At 45.5% G+C, this 15972-nt stretch overlaps 1 protein-coding gene across 1 annotated transcript; it reads left to right on the forward strand.

Moving 5' to 3' along the window:
- Positions 1-15197: 15197 nt before the first annotated feature.
- Positions 15198-15746, forward strand: LOC123399208 (subtilisin inhibitor-like). The gene is made up of 2 exons (XM_045093639.1): positions 15198-15302; positions 15393-15746. The coding sequence occupies exon 2, from the start codon at positions 15396-15398 to the stop codon at positions 15624-15626; it is 231 nt and encodes a 76-aa protein (XP_044949574.1). The 5' UTR covers positions 15198-15302; positions 15393-15395; the 3' UTR covers positions 15627-15746.
- Positions 15747-15972: the final 226 nt, after the last annotated feature.

A 15972-nucleotide genomic window follows, 5' to 3' on the forward strand; every position in this document is an offset into this window, starting at 1 on the left:
GTTGCCAAATATATACCACCTAGTTTCACGTACCAGCAAAAGAAGAAATTCTTCTTTGACTTGAGACATTACTTTTGGGATGATCCTCACCTTTATAAGAAAGGAGTAGATGGTGTTATTAGCCGTTGTGTACCTGAACATGAACAGGGACATATCCTACAGAAGTGTCACTCCGAGGCCTACGGAGGACACCATGCGGGAGATAGAACTGCACACAAGGTATTGCAATTAGGTTTCTATTGGCCCACTCTTTTCAAGGATGCCCGTAAGTTTGTCTTGTCTTGTGACGAATGTCAAAGAATAGGTAATATTAGCAAACGTCAGGAAATGCCTATGAACTATTCACTTGTCATTGAACCATTTGATGTCTGGGGCTTTGATTATATGGGACCTTTTCCAAAATCCAACGGGTATACTCATATCCTAGTTGCCGTTGATTACGTCACTAAGTGGGTAGAAGCTATCCCCACTAGTAGTGCTGATCACAACACCTCTATTAGGATGCTGAAAGAAGTTATCTTCCCTAGATTTGGAGTCCCTAGATATGTAATGACCGACGGTGGTTCACACTTCATTCATGGTGCTTTCTGTAAAACGCTTGCTAAGTACGATGTCAACCATAGAATTGCGTCTTCCTGTCACCCTCAGTCCAGTGGTCAAGTAGAGCTAAGCAATAGAGAGATTAAACTAATTCTGCAAAAGACTGTCAACAGGTCTAGAAAGAATTGGTCTAAGAAGCAAGATGATGCACTGTGGGCTTATAGAACTGCCTATAAGAATCCCATGGGCATGTCTCCGTACAAAATGGTGTACGGTAAAGCATGTCGTTTACCTCTTGAGCTAGAGCATAAAGCTTATTGGGAAATCAAAGAGCTCAACTTTGATTTCAAACTTGCCGGTGAGAAGAGGTTATTTGATATTAGCTTGCTTGATGAATGGAGAACTCAGGCATATGAGAATGCAAAGTTGTTCAAATAGAAGGTTAACAGGTGGCATGATAAGAGGATACAAAAGCGTGAGTTCAATGTAGGTGATTATGTCTTGCTATATAACTCTCGTTTAAGATTCTTTGCAGGCAAGCTTCTCTCTAAATGGGAAGGTCCCTATGTTGTTGAGGAAGTATATCGTTTCGGTGCTATCAAGATCAACAACACGGAAGGTAATTGTCCGAGAGTTGTAAATGTTGGAATTATGCCCTAGAGGCAATAATAAATATAGTTATTATTATAATTCCTGTATCAAGATAATCGTTTATTATCCATGCTATAATTGTATTGAATGAAGACTCATTTACATGTGTGGATACATAGACAAAACACCGTCCCTAGCAAGCCTCTAGTTGGCTAGCCAGTTGATCAAATATAGTCAGTGTCTTCTGATTATGAACAAGGTGTTGTTGCTTGATAACTGGATCACGTTATTAGGAGAATCACGTGATGGATTAGACCCAAACTAATAGACGTAGCATGTTGATCGTGTCATTTTGTTGCTACTGTTTTCTGCATGTCAAGTATTTATTCCTATGACCATGAGATCATATAACTCACTGACACCGGAGGAATGCTTTGTGTGTATCAAACGTCGTAACGTAACTGGGTGACTATAAAGATGCTCTATAGGTATCTCCAAAGGTGTTAGTTGAGTTAGTATGGATCAAGACTGGGATTTGTCACTCCGTGTGGACGGAGAGGTATCTCGGGGCCCACTCGGTAATACAACATCACACACAAGCCTTGCAAGCAATGTAACTTAGTGTAAGTTGCGGGATCTTGTATTACGGAACGAGTAAAGAGACTTGCCGGTAAACGAGATTGAAATAGGTATACGGATACTGACGATCGAATCTCGGGCAAGTAACATACCGAAGGACAAAGGGAATAACATACGGGATTATATGAATCCTTGGCACTGAGGTTCAAACGATAAGATCTTCGTAGAATATGTAGGATCCAATATGGGCATCCAGGTCCCGCTATTGGATAGTGACCGAGGTGTCTCTCGGGTCATGTCTACATAGTTCTCGAACCCGCAGGGTCTGCACACTTAAGGTTCGACGTTGTTTTTTGCGTATTTGAGTTATATGGTTGGTTACAGAATGTTGTTCGGAGTCCCGGATGAGATCACGGACGTCACAAGGGTTTCCAGAATAGTCCGGAAACGAAGATTGATATATAGGATGACCTCATTTGATTACCGGAAGGTTTTCGGAGTTACCGGAAATGTACCGGGAATGACGAATGGGTTCCGGGAGTTCACCGGGGGGGCAACCCACCCCGGGGAAGCCCATAGGCCTTGAGGGTGGCACACCAGCCCTTAGTGGGCTGGTGGGACAGCCCAAAAGGGCTCTATGCGCCAAGAAGAGAAAATCAAGAGAGCAAAGAAAAAAAAAGGAGGAGGTGGGAAGGAAGGGGGACTCCCTCCCACCAAACCAAGTCCAACTCGGTTTGGGGGGGGGGGAGTCCTCCCCCCTTGGACTCGGCCGACCCCCTTGGGGCTCTTGAGTCCCAAGGCAAGGTCCCCTCCCTCCCACCTATATATACGGAGGTTTTAGGGCTGATTTGAGACGACTTTCCCACGGCAGCCCGACCACATACCTCCACGGTTTTTCCTCTAGATCGCGTTTCTGCGGAGCTCGGGCGGAGCCCTGCTGAGACAAGGTCATCACCAACCTCCGGAGCGCCGTCACGCTGCCGGAGAACTCTTCTACCTCTTCGTCTCTCTTGCTGGATCAAGAAGGCCGAGATCATCGTCGAGCTGTACGTGTGCTGAACGCGGAGGTGCCGTCCGTTCGGTACTAGATCGTGGGACTGATCGCGGGATTGTTCGCGGGGCGGATCGAGGGACGTGAGGACGTTCCACTACATCAACCGCGTTCACTAACGCTTCTGCTGTACGATCTACAAGGGTACGTAGATCACTCATCCCCTCTCGTAGATGGACACCACCATGATAGGTCTTCGTGCGCGTAGGAAATTTTTTGTTTCCCATGCGACGTTCCCCAACAGTGGCATCATGATCTAGGTTCATGCGTAGATGTCTTCTCGAGTAGAACACAAAAGTTTTTGTGGGCGGTGATGTGCGTTTTGCTGCCCTCCTTAGTCTTTTCTTGATTCCGCGATATTGTTGGATTGAAGCGGCTTGGACCGACATTACTCGTACGCTTACGAGAGACTGGTTTCATCGTTACGAGTAACTCCGTTGCTCAAAGATGACTGGCAAGTGTCGGTTTCTCCAACTTTAGTTGAATCGGATTTGACCGAGGAGGTCCTTGGATGAGGTTAAATAGCAACTCATATATCTCCGTTGTGGTGTTTGCGTAAGTAAGATGCGATCCTACTAGATACCCATGGTCACCACGTAAAACATGCAACAACAAAATTAGAGGACGTCTAACTTGTTTTTGCAGGCTATGCTTGTGATGTGATATGGCCAATGATGTGATGTGATATATTGGATGTATGAGATGATCATGTTGTAATAGAAATATCGACTTGCACGTCGATGGTACGGCAACCGGCAGGAGCCATAGGGTTGTCTTTATACTAACGTGTGTGCTTGCAGATGCGTTTACTATTTTGCTAGGATGTAGCTTTAGTAGTAATAGCATGAGTAGCACGACAACCCCGATGGCAACACGTTGATGGAGATCATGGTGTGGCGCCGGTGACAAGAAGATCGTGCCGGTGCTTTGGTGATGGAGATCAAGAAGCACGTGATGATGGCCATATCATGTCACTTATGAATTGCATGTGATGTTAATCCTTTTATGCACCTTATTTTGCTTAGAACGACGGTAGCATTATGAGGTGACCTCTCACTAAAATTTCAAGACGAAATTGCGTACTCCCCGACTGTGCACCGTTGCTACAGTTCGTCGTTTCGAGACACCACGTGATGATCGGGTGTGATAGACTCAACGTTCACATACAACGGGTGCAAAACAGTTGCGCACGCGGAACACTCGGGTTAAGCTTGACGAGCCTAGCATGTGCAGACATGGCCTCGGAACACATGAGACCGAAAGGTCGATCATGAATCATATAGATGATATGATTAGCATAGGGGTGCTTACCACTGAAACTATACTCAACTCACGTGATGATCGGACTTGAGCTAGTGTAAGTGGATCATGAACCACTCAAATGACTAGAGAGATGTACTTTTTGAGTGGGAGTTTAGCGTATAATTTGATTAAGTTAAACTCTAATTATCTTGAACATAGTCTAAGTCCACTTTGAATATATTTGTGTTGTAGATCATGGCTCACGCAACAGTCATCCTGAATTTTAATACGTTCCTAGAGAAAGCTAAGTTGAAAGATGATGGAAGCAACTTTGTAGACTGGGCTCGTAATCTTAAGCTAATCTTACAAGCTGGGAAGAAGGATTATGTCCTTAATGCTGCGTTAGGAGATGAACCACCCGCTACGGCTGATCAGGATGTTAAGAACGCTTGGTTAGCACGTAAGGAGGACTACTCAATAGTTCAATGTGCAGTCTTGTATGGCTAAGAACCGGGACTTCAACGTCGCTTTGAGCGTCATGGAGCATTTGAGATGTTCCAGGAGTTGGAGTTTATCTTTCAGAAGAACGCCTGGATCGAGAGGTATGAGACCTCCGATAAATTCTATGCTTGCAAGATGGAGGAAAACTCATCTGTCAGTGAACATGTGCTCAAAATGTCTGGGTACTCAAACCGTCTAGCTGAGCTGGGGATTGAACTCCCGCAAGAAGCTATCACTGACAGAATCCTTCAATTACTGCCGCCAAGCTATAAAGGCTTTTTGTTGAACTACAACATGCAAGGGATGAACAAGTCTCCCGGCGAGTTGTTTGCGATGCTGAAAGTCGCAGAGTCTGAACTCCGTAAAGAGCATCAAGTGTTGATGGTGAATAAGACCACTAGTTTCAAGAGAAACGGCAAAGGCAAGAAGGGCAATTCGAAGAAGAGCGGCAAGCCTGTTGCCAATCCTACGAAGAAACCCAAAGCTGGACCTAAGCCAGAAACGGAGTGTTACTATTGCAAGGGTATGGGCCAGTGGAAGCGCAATTGCCCCAAGTATCTGGCAGATAAGAAGGCGGGCAAAGAAAAATCAGGTATATTTGATATACATGTTATTGATGTGTACTTAACCGGCTCTCGTAGTAGTGCCTGGGTATTCGATACCGATTCTGTTGCTCATATTTGCAACTCGAAACAGGAACTGCGGAATAGGCGAAGGCTGGCAAAAGATGAAGTGACGATGCGCGTAGGAAATGGTTCCAAGGTTGATGCAATCGCCGTCAGCACAGTGTCACTTCAGTTACCGTCAGGATTAGTGATGAACTTAAATCATTGTTATTTAGTGCCTGCGTTGAGCATGAACATTATATCTGGATCTTGTTTATTGCGAGACGGTTACTCTTTGAAGTCAGAGAATAATGGTTGTTCTATTTCTATGAGTAACATCTTTTATGGTCATGCACCGAATGTGAGAGGATTGTTCATATTGAATCTTGATAGCAATACGCATATACATAACATTGAGACCAAAAGAGTTAGAGTTAACAATGATAGCGCCATATTTTTGTGGCACTGCCGCTTAGGTCATATTGGTGCAAAGCGCATGAAGAAACTCCATGCTGATGGACTTTTGGAGTCACTTGACTTTGATTCACTTGACACGTGCGAACCATGCCTCATGGGCAAGATGACTAAGACTCCGTTCTCAGGAAAAATGGAACGTGCAAGTGACTTGTTGGAAATCATACATACCGATGTGTGTGGTCCGATGAGCGTGGAGGCACGCGGCGGATATCGTTATTTTCTCACCTTCACTGACGATTTAAGTAGATATGGTTATGTCTACTTGATGAAGCACAAGTCTGAAACATTTGAAAAGTTAAAGCAATTTCAGAGTGAAGTGGAAAATCATCGTGACAAGAAGATCAAGTTCCTACGGTCTGATCGTGGGGGTGAATATCTGAGTTTCGAGTTTGGTGCTCACTTAAGACAATGTGGAATTGTTTCACAGTTAACACCGCCTGGAACACCACAGCGTAATGGTGTGTCCGAACATCGTAATCGTACTCTATTAGAGATGGTGCGATCTATGATGTCTCTTACTGATTTGCCGTTATCATTTTGGGGCTATGCATTAGAAACAGTTGCATTCACTTTAAATAGGGCACCATCAAAATCCGTTGAGACGACACCATACGAACTGTGGTATGGCAAAAGGCCAAAGTTGTCGTTTCTTAAAGTTTGGGGATGTGATGCTTATGTCAAAAAGCTTCAGCCTGAAAAGCTGGAACCCAAAGCGGAAAAGTGTATCTTCATAGGTTACCCAAAAGAGACAGTTGGGTACACCTTCTATCTCAAATCCGAGGGCAAAGTGTTTGTTGCTAAAAACGGAGCTTTTCTCGAGAAGGAGTTTCTCTCGAGAGAATTGAGTGGGAGGAAAATAGAACTTGACGAGGTTGTCGAACCTCTCATCCCTCTGGATGGTGGCGCAGGGCAAGCGGAAACCTCTGTCATTGCGACGCCGGTTGAGGAGGAAGTTAATGATGATGATCATGAAACTCCATTTCAAGTTTCTGTCGAACCACGCAGGTCGACGAGACCACGTGCTGCTACAGAGTGGTACGGTATTCCCGTCTTATCAATCATGTTGTTGGACAACAATGAAACTGCGAATTATGAAGAAGCAATGGTGGGCCCAGATTCCAACAAATGACTGGAAACCATGAAGTCCGAGATAGGATCCATGTATGAGAACAAAGTGTGGACTTTGGAGGTACTGCCTGAGGGCCGCAAGGCCATTCAGAACAAATGGATCTTTAAGAGGAAGACGGACGCTGACGGTAATGTGACCGTTTATAAAGCTCGACTTGTGGCAAAGGGTTTTTCACAAGTTCAAGGAGTTGACTACGATGAGACTTTCTCACCCGTAGCAATGCTTAAATCCGTCAGAATCATGTTAGCAATAGCTGCATTTTTCGATTATGAAATCTGGCAGATGGATGTCAAAACGGCGTTCCTTAACGGTTTCCTTAAGGAAGAATTGTATATGATACAACCCGAAGGTTTTGTCGATCCTAAGAATACTAACAAGGTGTGCAAGCTCCAGCGATCCATTTATGGACTGGTGCAAGCATCTCGGAGTTGGAACAAACGCTTTGATGAGGTGATCAAAGCATTTGGGTTTATACAAGTGGTTGGAGAATCTTGTATTTACAAGAAAGTGAGTGGGAGCTCTGTGGCGTTTCTAATATTATATGTGGATGACATATTACTGATTGGAAACAACGTAGAGTGTTTAGAGAGCATAAAGGATTACTTGAATAAAAGTTTCTCTATGAAGGACCTAGGAGAAGCTGCTTACATTCTAGGCATTAAGATCTATAGGGATAGATCAAAACGCCTGATAGGACTTTCACAAAGCACATACCTTGATAAAGTTTTGAAGAGGTTCAAAATGGAACAGTCCAAGAAAGGGTTCTTGCTAGTTCTACAAGGTACGAGATTGAGTAAGACTCAGTGCCCAGCAACTGATGAAGATAGAGAGCATATGCGCTCCGTCCCCTATGCTTCAGCCATAGGTTCTATCATGTATGCGATGTTGTGCACTAGACCGGATGTTAGCCTGGCCATAAGTATGGCAGGTAGGTTCCAGAGTAATCCAGGAGTAGATCACTGGACAGCGGTCAAGAATATCCTGAAGTACCTGAAAAGGACTAAGGAGATGTTTCTCGTGTATGGAGGTGACGAAGAGCTCGCCGTAAAAGGTTACGTCGATGCAAGCTTTGACACAGATCCGGACGACTCTAAGTCGCAAACCGATACGTATTTATTCTTAATGGGGGTGCAGTAAGCTGGTGCAGTTCCAAGCAAAGCGTCGTAGCAGATTCTACATGTGAAGCGGAGTACATGGCTGCCTCGGAGGCGGCTAAGGAGGGTGTCTGGATGAAGCAGTTCATGACGGATCTTGGAGTGGTGCCAAGCGCACTGAATCCAATAACCTTGTTCTGTGACAACACTGGTGCCATTGCCTTAGCAAAGGAACCGCGGTTTCACAAGAAGACCAGACACATCAAATGACGCTTCAACCTCATCCGCGACTACGTCGAGGGAGAGGACGTGAATATATGCAAAGTGCACACGGATCTGAATGTAGCAGACCCGCTGACTAAACCTCTTCCAAGGCCAAAACATGATCAACACCAGAACTGTATGGGTGTTAGATTTATAACAATGTAATTCACATGGTGATGTGAGGGATAGATTATTGACTCTAGTGCAAGTGGGAGACTGTTGGAATTATGCCCTAGAGGCAATAATAAATATAGTTATTATTATAATTCCTGTATCAAGATAATCGTTTATTATCCATGCTATAATTGTATTGAATGAAGACTCATTACATGTGTGGATACATAGACAAAACACCGTCCCTAGCAAGCCTCTAGTTGGCTAGCCAGTTGATCAAAGATAGTCAGTGTCTTCTGATTATGAACAAGGTGTTGTTGCTTGATAACTGGATCACGTTATTAGGAGAATCACGTGATGGACTAGACCCAAACTAATAGACATAGCATGTTGATCGTGTCATTTTGTTGCTACTGTTTTCTGCGTGTCAAGTATTTATTCCTATGACCATGAGATCATATAACTCACTGACACCGGAGGAATGCTTTGTGTGTATCAAACGTCGCAACGTAACTGGGTGACTATAAAGATGCTCTACAGGTATCTCCGAAGGTGTTAGTTGAGTTAGTATGGATCAAGACTGGGATTTGTCACTCCGTGTGAACGGAGAGGTATCTCGGGGCCCACTCAGTAATACAACATCACACACAAGCCTTGCAAGCAATGTAACTTAGTGTAAGTTGCGGGATCTTGTATTACGGAACGAGTAAAGAGACTTGCCGGTAAACGAGATTGAAATAGGTATACGGATACTGACGATCGAATCTCGGGCAAGTAACATACCGAAGGACAAAGGGAATAACATACGGGATTATATGAATCCTTGGCACTGAGGTTCAAACGATAAGATCTTCGTAGAATATGTAGGATCCAATATGGGCATCCAGGTCCCGCTATTGGATAGTGACCGAGGTGTCTCTCTGGTCATGTCTACATAGTTCTCAAACCCGCAGGGTCTGCACACTTAAGGTTCGACGTTGTTTTTTGCGTATTTGAGTTATATGGTTGGTTACCGAATGTTGTTCGGAGTCCCGGATGAGATCACGGACGTCACGAGGGTTTCCGGAATAGTCCGGAAACGAAGATTGATATATAGGATAACCTCATTTGATTACCGGAAGGTTTTCGGAGTTACCGGAAATGTACCGGGAATGACGAATGGGTTCCGGGAGTTCACCGAGGGGGGGGGGGAACCCACCCCGGGGAAGCCCATAGGCCTTGAGGGTGGCACACCAGCCCTTAGTGGGCTGGTGGGACAGCCCAAAAGGGCTCTATGCGCCAAGAAGAGAAAATCAAGAGAGCAAAGAAAAAAAAGGGAGGAGGTGGGAAGGAAGGGGGACTCCCTCCCACCAAACCAAGTCCAACTCGGTTTGGGGGGGGAGTCCTCCCCCCTTGGACTCGGCCGACCCCCTTGGGGCTCCTTGAGCCCCAAGGCAAGGTCCCCTCCCTCCCACCTATATATACAGAGGTTTTAGGGCTGATTTGAGACGACTTTCCCACGGCAGCCCGACCACATACCTCCACGGTTTTTCCTCTAGATCGCGTTTCTGCGGAGCTCGGGCGGAGCCCTGCTGAGACAAGGTCATCACCAACCTCCGGAGCGCCGTCATGCTGCTGGAGAACTCTTCTACCTCTCCGTCTCTCTTGCTGGATCAAGAAGGCCGAGATCATCGTCGAGCTGTACGTGTGCTGAACGCGGAGGTGCCGTCCGTTCGGTACTAGATCGTGGGACTGATCGCGGGATTGTTCGCGGGGCGGATCGAGGGACGTGAGGACGTTCCACTACATCAACCGCGTTCACTAACGCTTCTGCTGTACGATCTACAAGGGTACGTAGATCACTCATCCCCTCTCGTAGATGGACATCACCATGATAGGTCTTCGTGCGCGTAGGAAAATTTTTGTTTCCCATGCGACGTTCCCCAACAGTAAATGGGCAGAGAATCAAGCATTATATCTCAGGTACTCCCATAAATGTTGAGAGCAATATTATCAATACCATAACTCCGGAAGAATACCTTAGGGATATTTATCAGCCTGTTTCAGACTCCGAAAACGAAGAGGTATGTGATTCGGTAAGAAAACATAGTCCAAAACTTTTCTAGTAGGAAATTTTCTCCGTTTTGGAATATTTGAAAAATACAAAAAATGGAAGTAGTACGGAAAGTGCGCGAGGAGGCGACAAGCCTGCACGGCGCGGGCCCACCCCCTGGCCGCGCCGTGAGGGCTTGTGGCCACCTCGTGCGCCTCCCGGACTCCGTTTTCGTGCAGGGTACTCCTTCTAGTCTGGAAAAAATCATTATATATACTTCCGTTTGGTCTGACCCTTGCATCACACAGATTTCTTCTGTTTTTCGTTTCGAGCATGTTTTCTGCCGCAGATTCAGGGAAGATGTCTTCTCAGGATTCAGAGGGGGATAGTTATGTGGCAGATTACCTTGCTGACCCCAAGGTCTATGGGGACGTGGATCCTTATGGCTGGACCACTGATGAGGATGAAGATTATGATCCCAAGGGGGAGGAACAAACAAGTTCCAATGAAGAGGAGGCTCCTCTACCTCAACCTGGACACACGCGTGTGGAGTTCAAGAAGTCGAGCCTCCCCGACTCAAGGAAGAAGCCTAAGACCTTGTTTATCCCTTCTCGTTTCTTGCAGGAGAGTAAGCAAGAATTTATGCCAAAGGGTGTTGAAGCTTGAAGAGGAAAATGATGATCTGAGGGAGCAGAATTTTATGCTCAAGTGGAAATTAAACAAGCTCAAGACCTCTTCAACAACTCCACCACCATCACCACCGAAGGAAGACAACTGAGCATTGGTATGGGCAATCCCCTTGGCTTGTGCCAAGCTTGGGGGACTTGCCCCGGTATCGTATCATCATCACATCTTTTGCCTTTACCTTTGTTTTAGTTTTCCTTTTCAGTTTTCTCTTTCTCTAGTAGATTAAAAGTCTTAGTGTTTTAGTCTTGAGTTTTGCTTTGTCTCACCCCCGATGTATTCGAGCTCATGAGCCATATAATAAAGAGTGTCTTAGTTGAAGGGCTTTGCCTCTTGCCATGATCAAAAGAGTGAGAATAGAACAAAAGCATGAAAGATCATGTAATGATCTTATGGGAAGTGATGGCTTCACATATAAAAAGAATGAGGATTGAAACTTGTTGAGGGTAGGCAAACGTAGACCTTGGTCATTGTTGCAATTAATAGGAAGTGATAAAGAAGGAGAGGTTCACATATAAATATATCATCTCTGACACCATCTATGATTGTGAACACTCACTAAACTATTACATGCCTGGAAGTAGATGTTGGACAAGGAAGACAACATAATGCATTGTGTTTGCTTGGCTCGGAACAATGTTATATGATTAGAGATCCCTTAGCATGTGACGATTGCTTCCACCTCACATTAGCCAAAACTCTCGCACCAAGTAGAGATATTACTTGTGCATCCACAAATCTTCAACCCAGTTTTGCCATGTGAGTCCACCATACCTACCTATGGATTGAATAAGATCCCTCAATTAAGTTGTCATCGGTGCAAGCAATAAAAATTGCTCTCTAATATGTATGATCTATTAGTGTGTGGAAAATAAGCTTTGTACGAACCTGTGATGAGGAAGACATAAAAGCGACAGACTGCATAATAAAGTTCTTTATCACAGGAGGCAATATAAAGTGACGTTCCTCCGCACTAAGAGGACACGCATCCAAACCTCAAAAGCACATGACAACCTCTGCTTCCCTCTGCGAAAGGGCTATCTTGTACCTTTACTTTTTTCCCTTGAAAGAGTCATGGTGATCTTCACCAATTCCTTATCTCGCGTTTATCTTGGCTAACGTCATATGCTTGGGAAAGATCTATATTCATATGTAAACTTGGAGGTAAGTATTCATGAATTATTATTGTTGACATTACCCTTGAGGTAAGCAGTTGGGAGGAAAAACTGTAAGCCCCTATCTTTCTCTGTGTCCAGCTGAAACTTTGATCTCATGAGTACCACGTGAGTTGTAGCAACTGTAGAGAACGAAAGAATGATTGAGTATGTGGATTTGCTTTACAAGCTCTTATTTGACTCTTTTTGATGTTGTGATAAATTGCAATTGCTTCCATGACTAAAGGCTATCGGTTGTTACTTCTCGGTAAGGTTCTTGATCCATGCTTTACTTTGTGAAGGAATTATCACTTTAGCATGAGAGATTATATGTTGGTATTGTTGTTCTGATCATGATCGTGATGCATGCATGTTTGTATCTTGTTTTGTCGACACCTCTCTCCCTAAACATGTGGACATGTTTATTGAGCTAGGCTTTCGCTTGAGGACAAGCGAGGTCTAAGCTTGGGGGAGTTGATACGTCCATTTTGCATCATGTTTTCGTGTTGATATTTATCGCTTCTTGGGCTGTTATTTCACTTCACGGTACAATTCTTATGCCTTTTCTCTCTTATTTTGCAAGGTTTACATGAAGAGGGAGAATGCGAGCAGCTGGAATTCTGGCCTGAAAGTGGAGCAAGTTTGAGATACCTATTATGCGCAACTTCAAACGCCGTAAAAATCAACGAGAATTTTTTCCGGATTTATTAAAAATACTGGGCCGAAGAAGCGCCAGGGGTTGGCCACAAGCGTGCACAGCGCGGCCACCCCCCCCCCCCCAGGCCGCGCCATGAGGGCTTGTGGGCAACCTGCTGGCCCACTTGCCCCCCTCTTCTGCTATATGAAGGGTTTCGTCTCGAAAAAAATCGAGCAGGAGCTTTTTCGTGGTTTCGCCGCCGCCACGAGGCGGAACTTGAGCAGAACCAATCTAGAGCTCCGGCAGGACGATCCTGCCGGGGAAACTTCCCTCCCGGAGGGGGAAATTGTCGCCATCGTCATCACCAACACTCCTCTCATCAGAGGGGACTCATCACCATCAACATATTCATCAGCACCATCTCATCTCCAACCCTAGTTCATCACTTGTAACCAATCTCCGTCTCGCGACTCCGATTGGTACTTGTAAGGTTGCTAGTAGTGTTGATTACTCTTTGTAGTTGATGCTAGTTGGATTACTTGGTGGAAGAGTTTATGTTCAGATCCTTGATGCTACTCATGACCTCTCTGGTCATGAATATGATTATGCTTTGTGAGTAGTTACTTTGGTTCCTGAGGACATGGGATAAGTCATGCTAATAGTAGTCATGTGAATTTGGTATTCGTTCGGTATTTTGATATGTTGTATGTTGTTTTTCCTCTAGTGGTGTTATGTGAACGTCGACTACATAACACTTCACCATTATTTGGGCATAGAGGAAGGCATTGGGAAGTAGTAAGTAGATGATGGGTTGCTAGAGTGACAGAAGCTTAAACCCTAGTTTATGCATTGCTTCGTAAGGGGCTGATTTGGATCCACTTGTTTAATATTATGGTTAGACTTTGTCTTAATTCTTCTTTCGTAGTTGCGGATGCTTGCGAGAGGGGTTAATCATAAGTGGGATGCTTGTCCAAGTAAGGGCAGTACCCAAGCGCCGGTCCACCCACATATCAAACTATCAAAGTAACGAACGTGAATCATATGAACATGATGAAGACTAGCATGACAGAAATTCCCATGTGTCCTCGGGAGCGTTTTTCCTCCTATAAGACTTTGTCCAGGCTTGTCCCTTGCTACAAAAGGGATTGGGCCACTTTGCTGCACCGTTGCTACTTTTGTTACTTATTGCTTGCTACGAATCATCTCACCACACAATCACTTGTTACCGACAATTTCAGTGCCTGCAGATTTTACCTTGCTGAAAACCACTTGTCAGATCCTTCTGCTCCTCGTTGGGTTCGACACTCTCACTTATTGAAAGGACTACAATTGATCTCCTATACTTGTGGGTCATCATCCACCCTTAGGGTTTCCCATCCTAAGGGTGCGGCAGCCCTAGATGGCTTAGGGGCGGCCGCCAAGGTGGTGGAGGCGCCCTAGGGTTGGGCCTTGAGGCCCAAGGTGGCCTCCCACGCCTAGGGTTTGCCCCTTCCACCCCTTGTTGCGCCTTGGGATGGTTGTGGAGGCGCACCAGCCCACTTAGGGGCAGCCAAAGACTAAACACACCGACGTTGAGGCTTAGTTCAGGGGCTACTGAGGGAGTCCGGGATTCTAGGGTCCTCGGGCGTCCCGTTAGTCAATACTGGGTGGGCCCATTGGGCCGTGCTGAAGAAGACCGGGCCTGATGACGACCTCTACTCTGGAAGGAATATCCCGAAGATTGGCGTGTGCTTCAAGCTTAGTAAGAAAGGTTGGCTCATCTATTCCCGATCATAGTCGGTAACTTGTAAACCCTAGGGACCCTGGTGTCTATATAAACCAGGGTGCCTATCCGTGTAGAAGAGGCTAAATCTTCTAGGGTTTAGCATATACGATCTCGAGGTAGATCTACTTTGTAATCATCTTCATCAATATAATCAAGCAGGACGTAGGGTATTACCTTCATAGAAGGGCCCAAACCTGGATAAACCATTGTCTCCCCCTTCTTCCTACAACCCATCGATTCAAGGTTCACAGTTCGACACCCCTTATCCGAGATCTACCGGTTTTGACACCGACATCGAGCAAAAAGGAGGGTACGGAGATATGCGGTTTAGCACGGGCCCTTGTGGTCCGTCCTATGTGACGGACGCGTTTGGACGTCCCTATCTCGTCTCATATGTGATCTGGATATGTGTAGTCAGGTGCCAATCAGTCCGGACGGCTAGGTTGAATTTACTTTGATTGGGTTGTAATTTTGCATTCATGCAGTGATCGAAAAAATACAAACACGTTTGAAACGGATATGGGTCCAGTTATAGATGCTCTAACACTCTTCAATGGCTGGCCGGCCTGCCGGCCAAACGGTAGCTTAATTAATTCAGTCTTCTTGTGTTGCACTGAATTTTCGAAGACAAACTGCATCGAGCTGCCATCTGTTGACTGTCGAGACCCTTGCCTCCAACACCCCATCGGAGCTACCCAAAACTAAGAAAACAAAACCTGTCCTCATCCTCTTTTCCCACGCAGCTGCCACAGGCCTACAAATACCAAACACAGAAGGCACAACCACACACGCACCATCGGCATCCACCTTACCACTACGTACACTCACTGGTCAAGCCAACAGGTTAGCAATCTCAGCTTCCTCTCTTGCCACTCCGATCGTTCTTTGTCACTCTAACCGTTCGTAAGTCTTGAGCGCTTGTGTTGCAAATAGGCGATGGAGTCCGGGGGAGTGACGGCCGGCGTCGGCGCCGAGAAGAACTCGTGGCCGGAGGTGGTGGGCCTGTCGTCGGAGGAGGCCAAGAAGAAGATCGTAGAGAACAAGCCGGACGCCAGCGTCCACGTCGTTCCGGCCGACTCCTTCGTCACCATGGATTACAACACCGGCCGAGTCAGGGTGTTCGTCGACTCCAGCGACAAGGTCACCAAAGCTCCTAGGATTGGCTAGCTTAGACGGGCTCATCCTTACGTTTGTACCAATAAATGAGGACGTAATTCTGTCTAGCTGTACTCTGTAAACGTGTGTACTTAAAAAAATGAAAACAGAGAGAAAACTCCCCTTATCTTATTCTTATAGAAGATGAGCAACATTTGTGTTGTCCACCACTCCACCACAAGAGCTTCTCAAAAGCGTGCGTACTTGGATGCGTTGTTGTCGATAGCAATTGGTGGTGTGTGACTGTCTTTAAAAAAAATATGGTGTGTTTACCGTCTTGTTGGTTGTTGGAACAAGTCACACTCTTCTCATGGTATTAATTTGGGACAACTATTTCACTTTTTTTTTGCCGGGCAAT

Source organism: Hordeum vulgare, chromosome 5H, assembly GCF_904849725.1.
Source record: "Hordeum vulgare subsp. vulgare chromosome 5H, MorexV3_pseudomolecules_assembly, whole genome shotgun sequence".
NCBI classification, from domain to species: Eukaryota; Viridiplantae; Streptophyta; class Magnoliopsida; order Poales; family Poaceae; genus Hordeum; species Hordeum vulgare.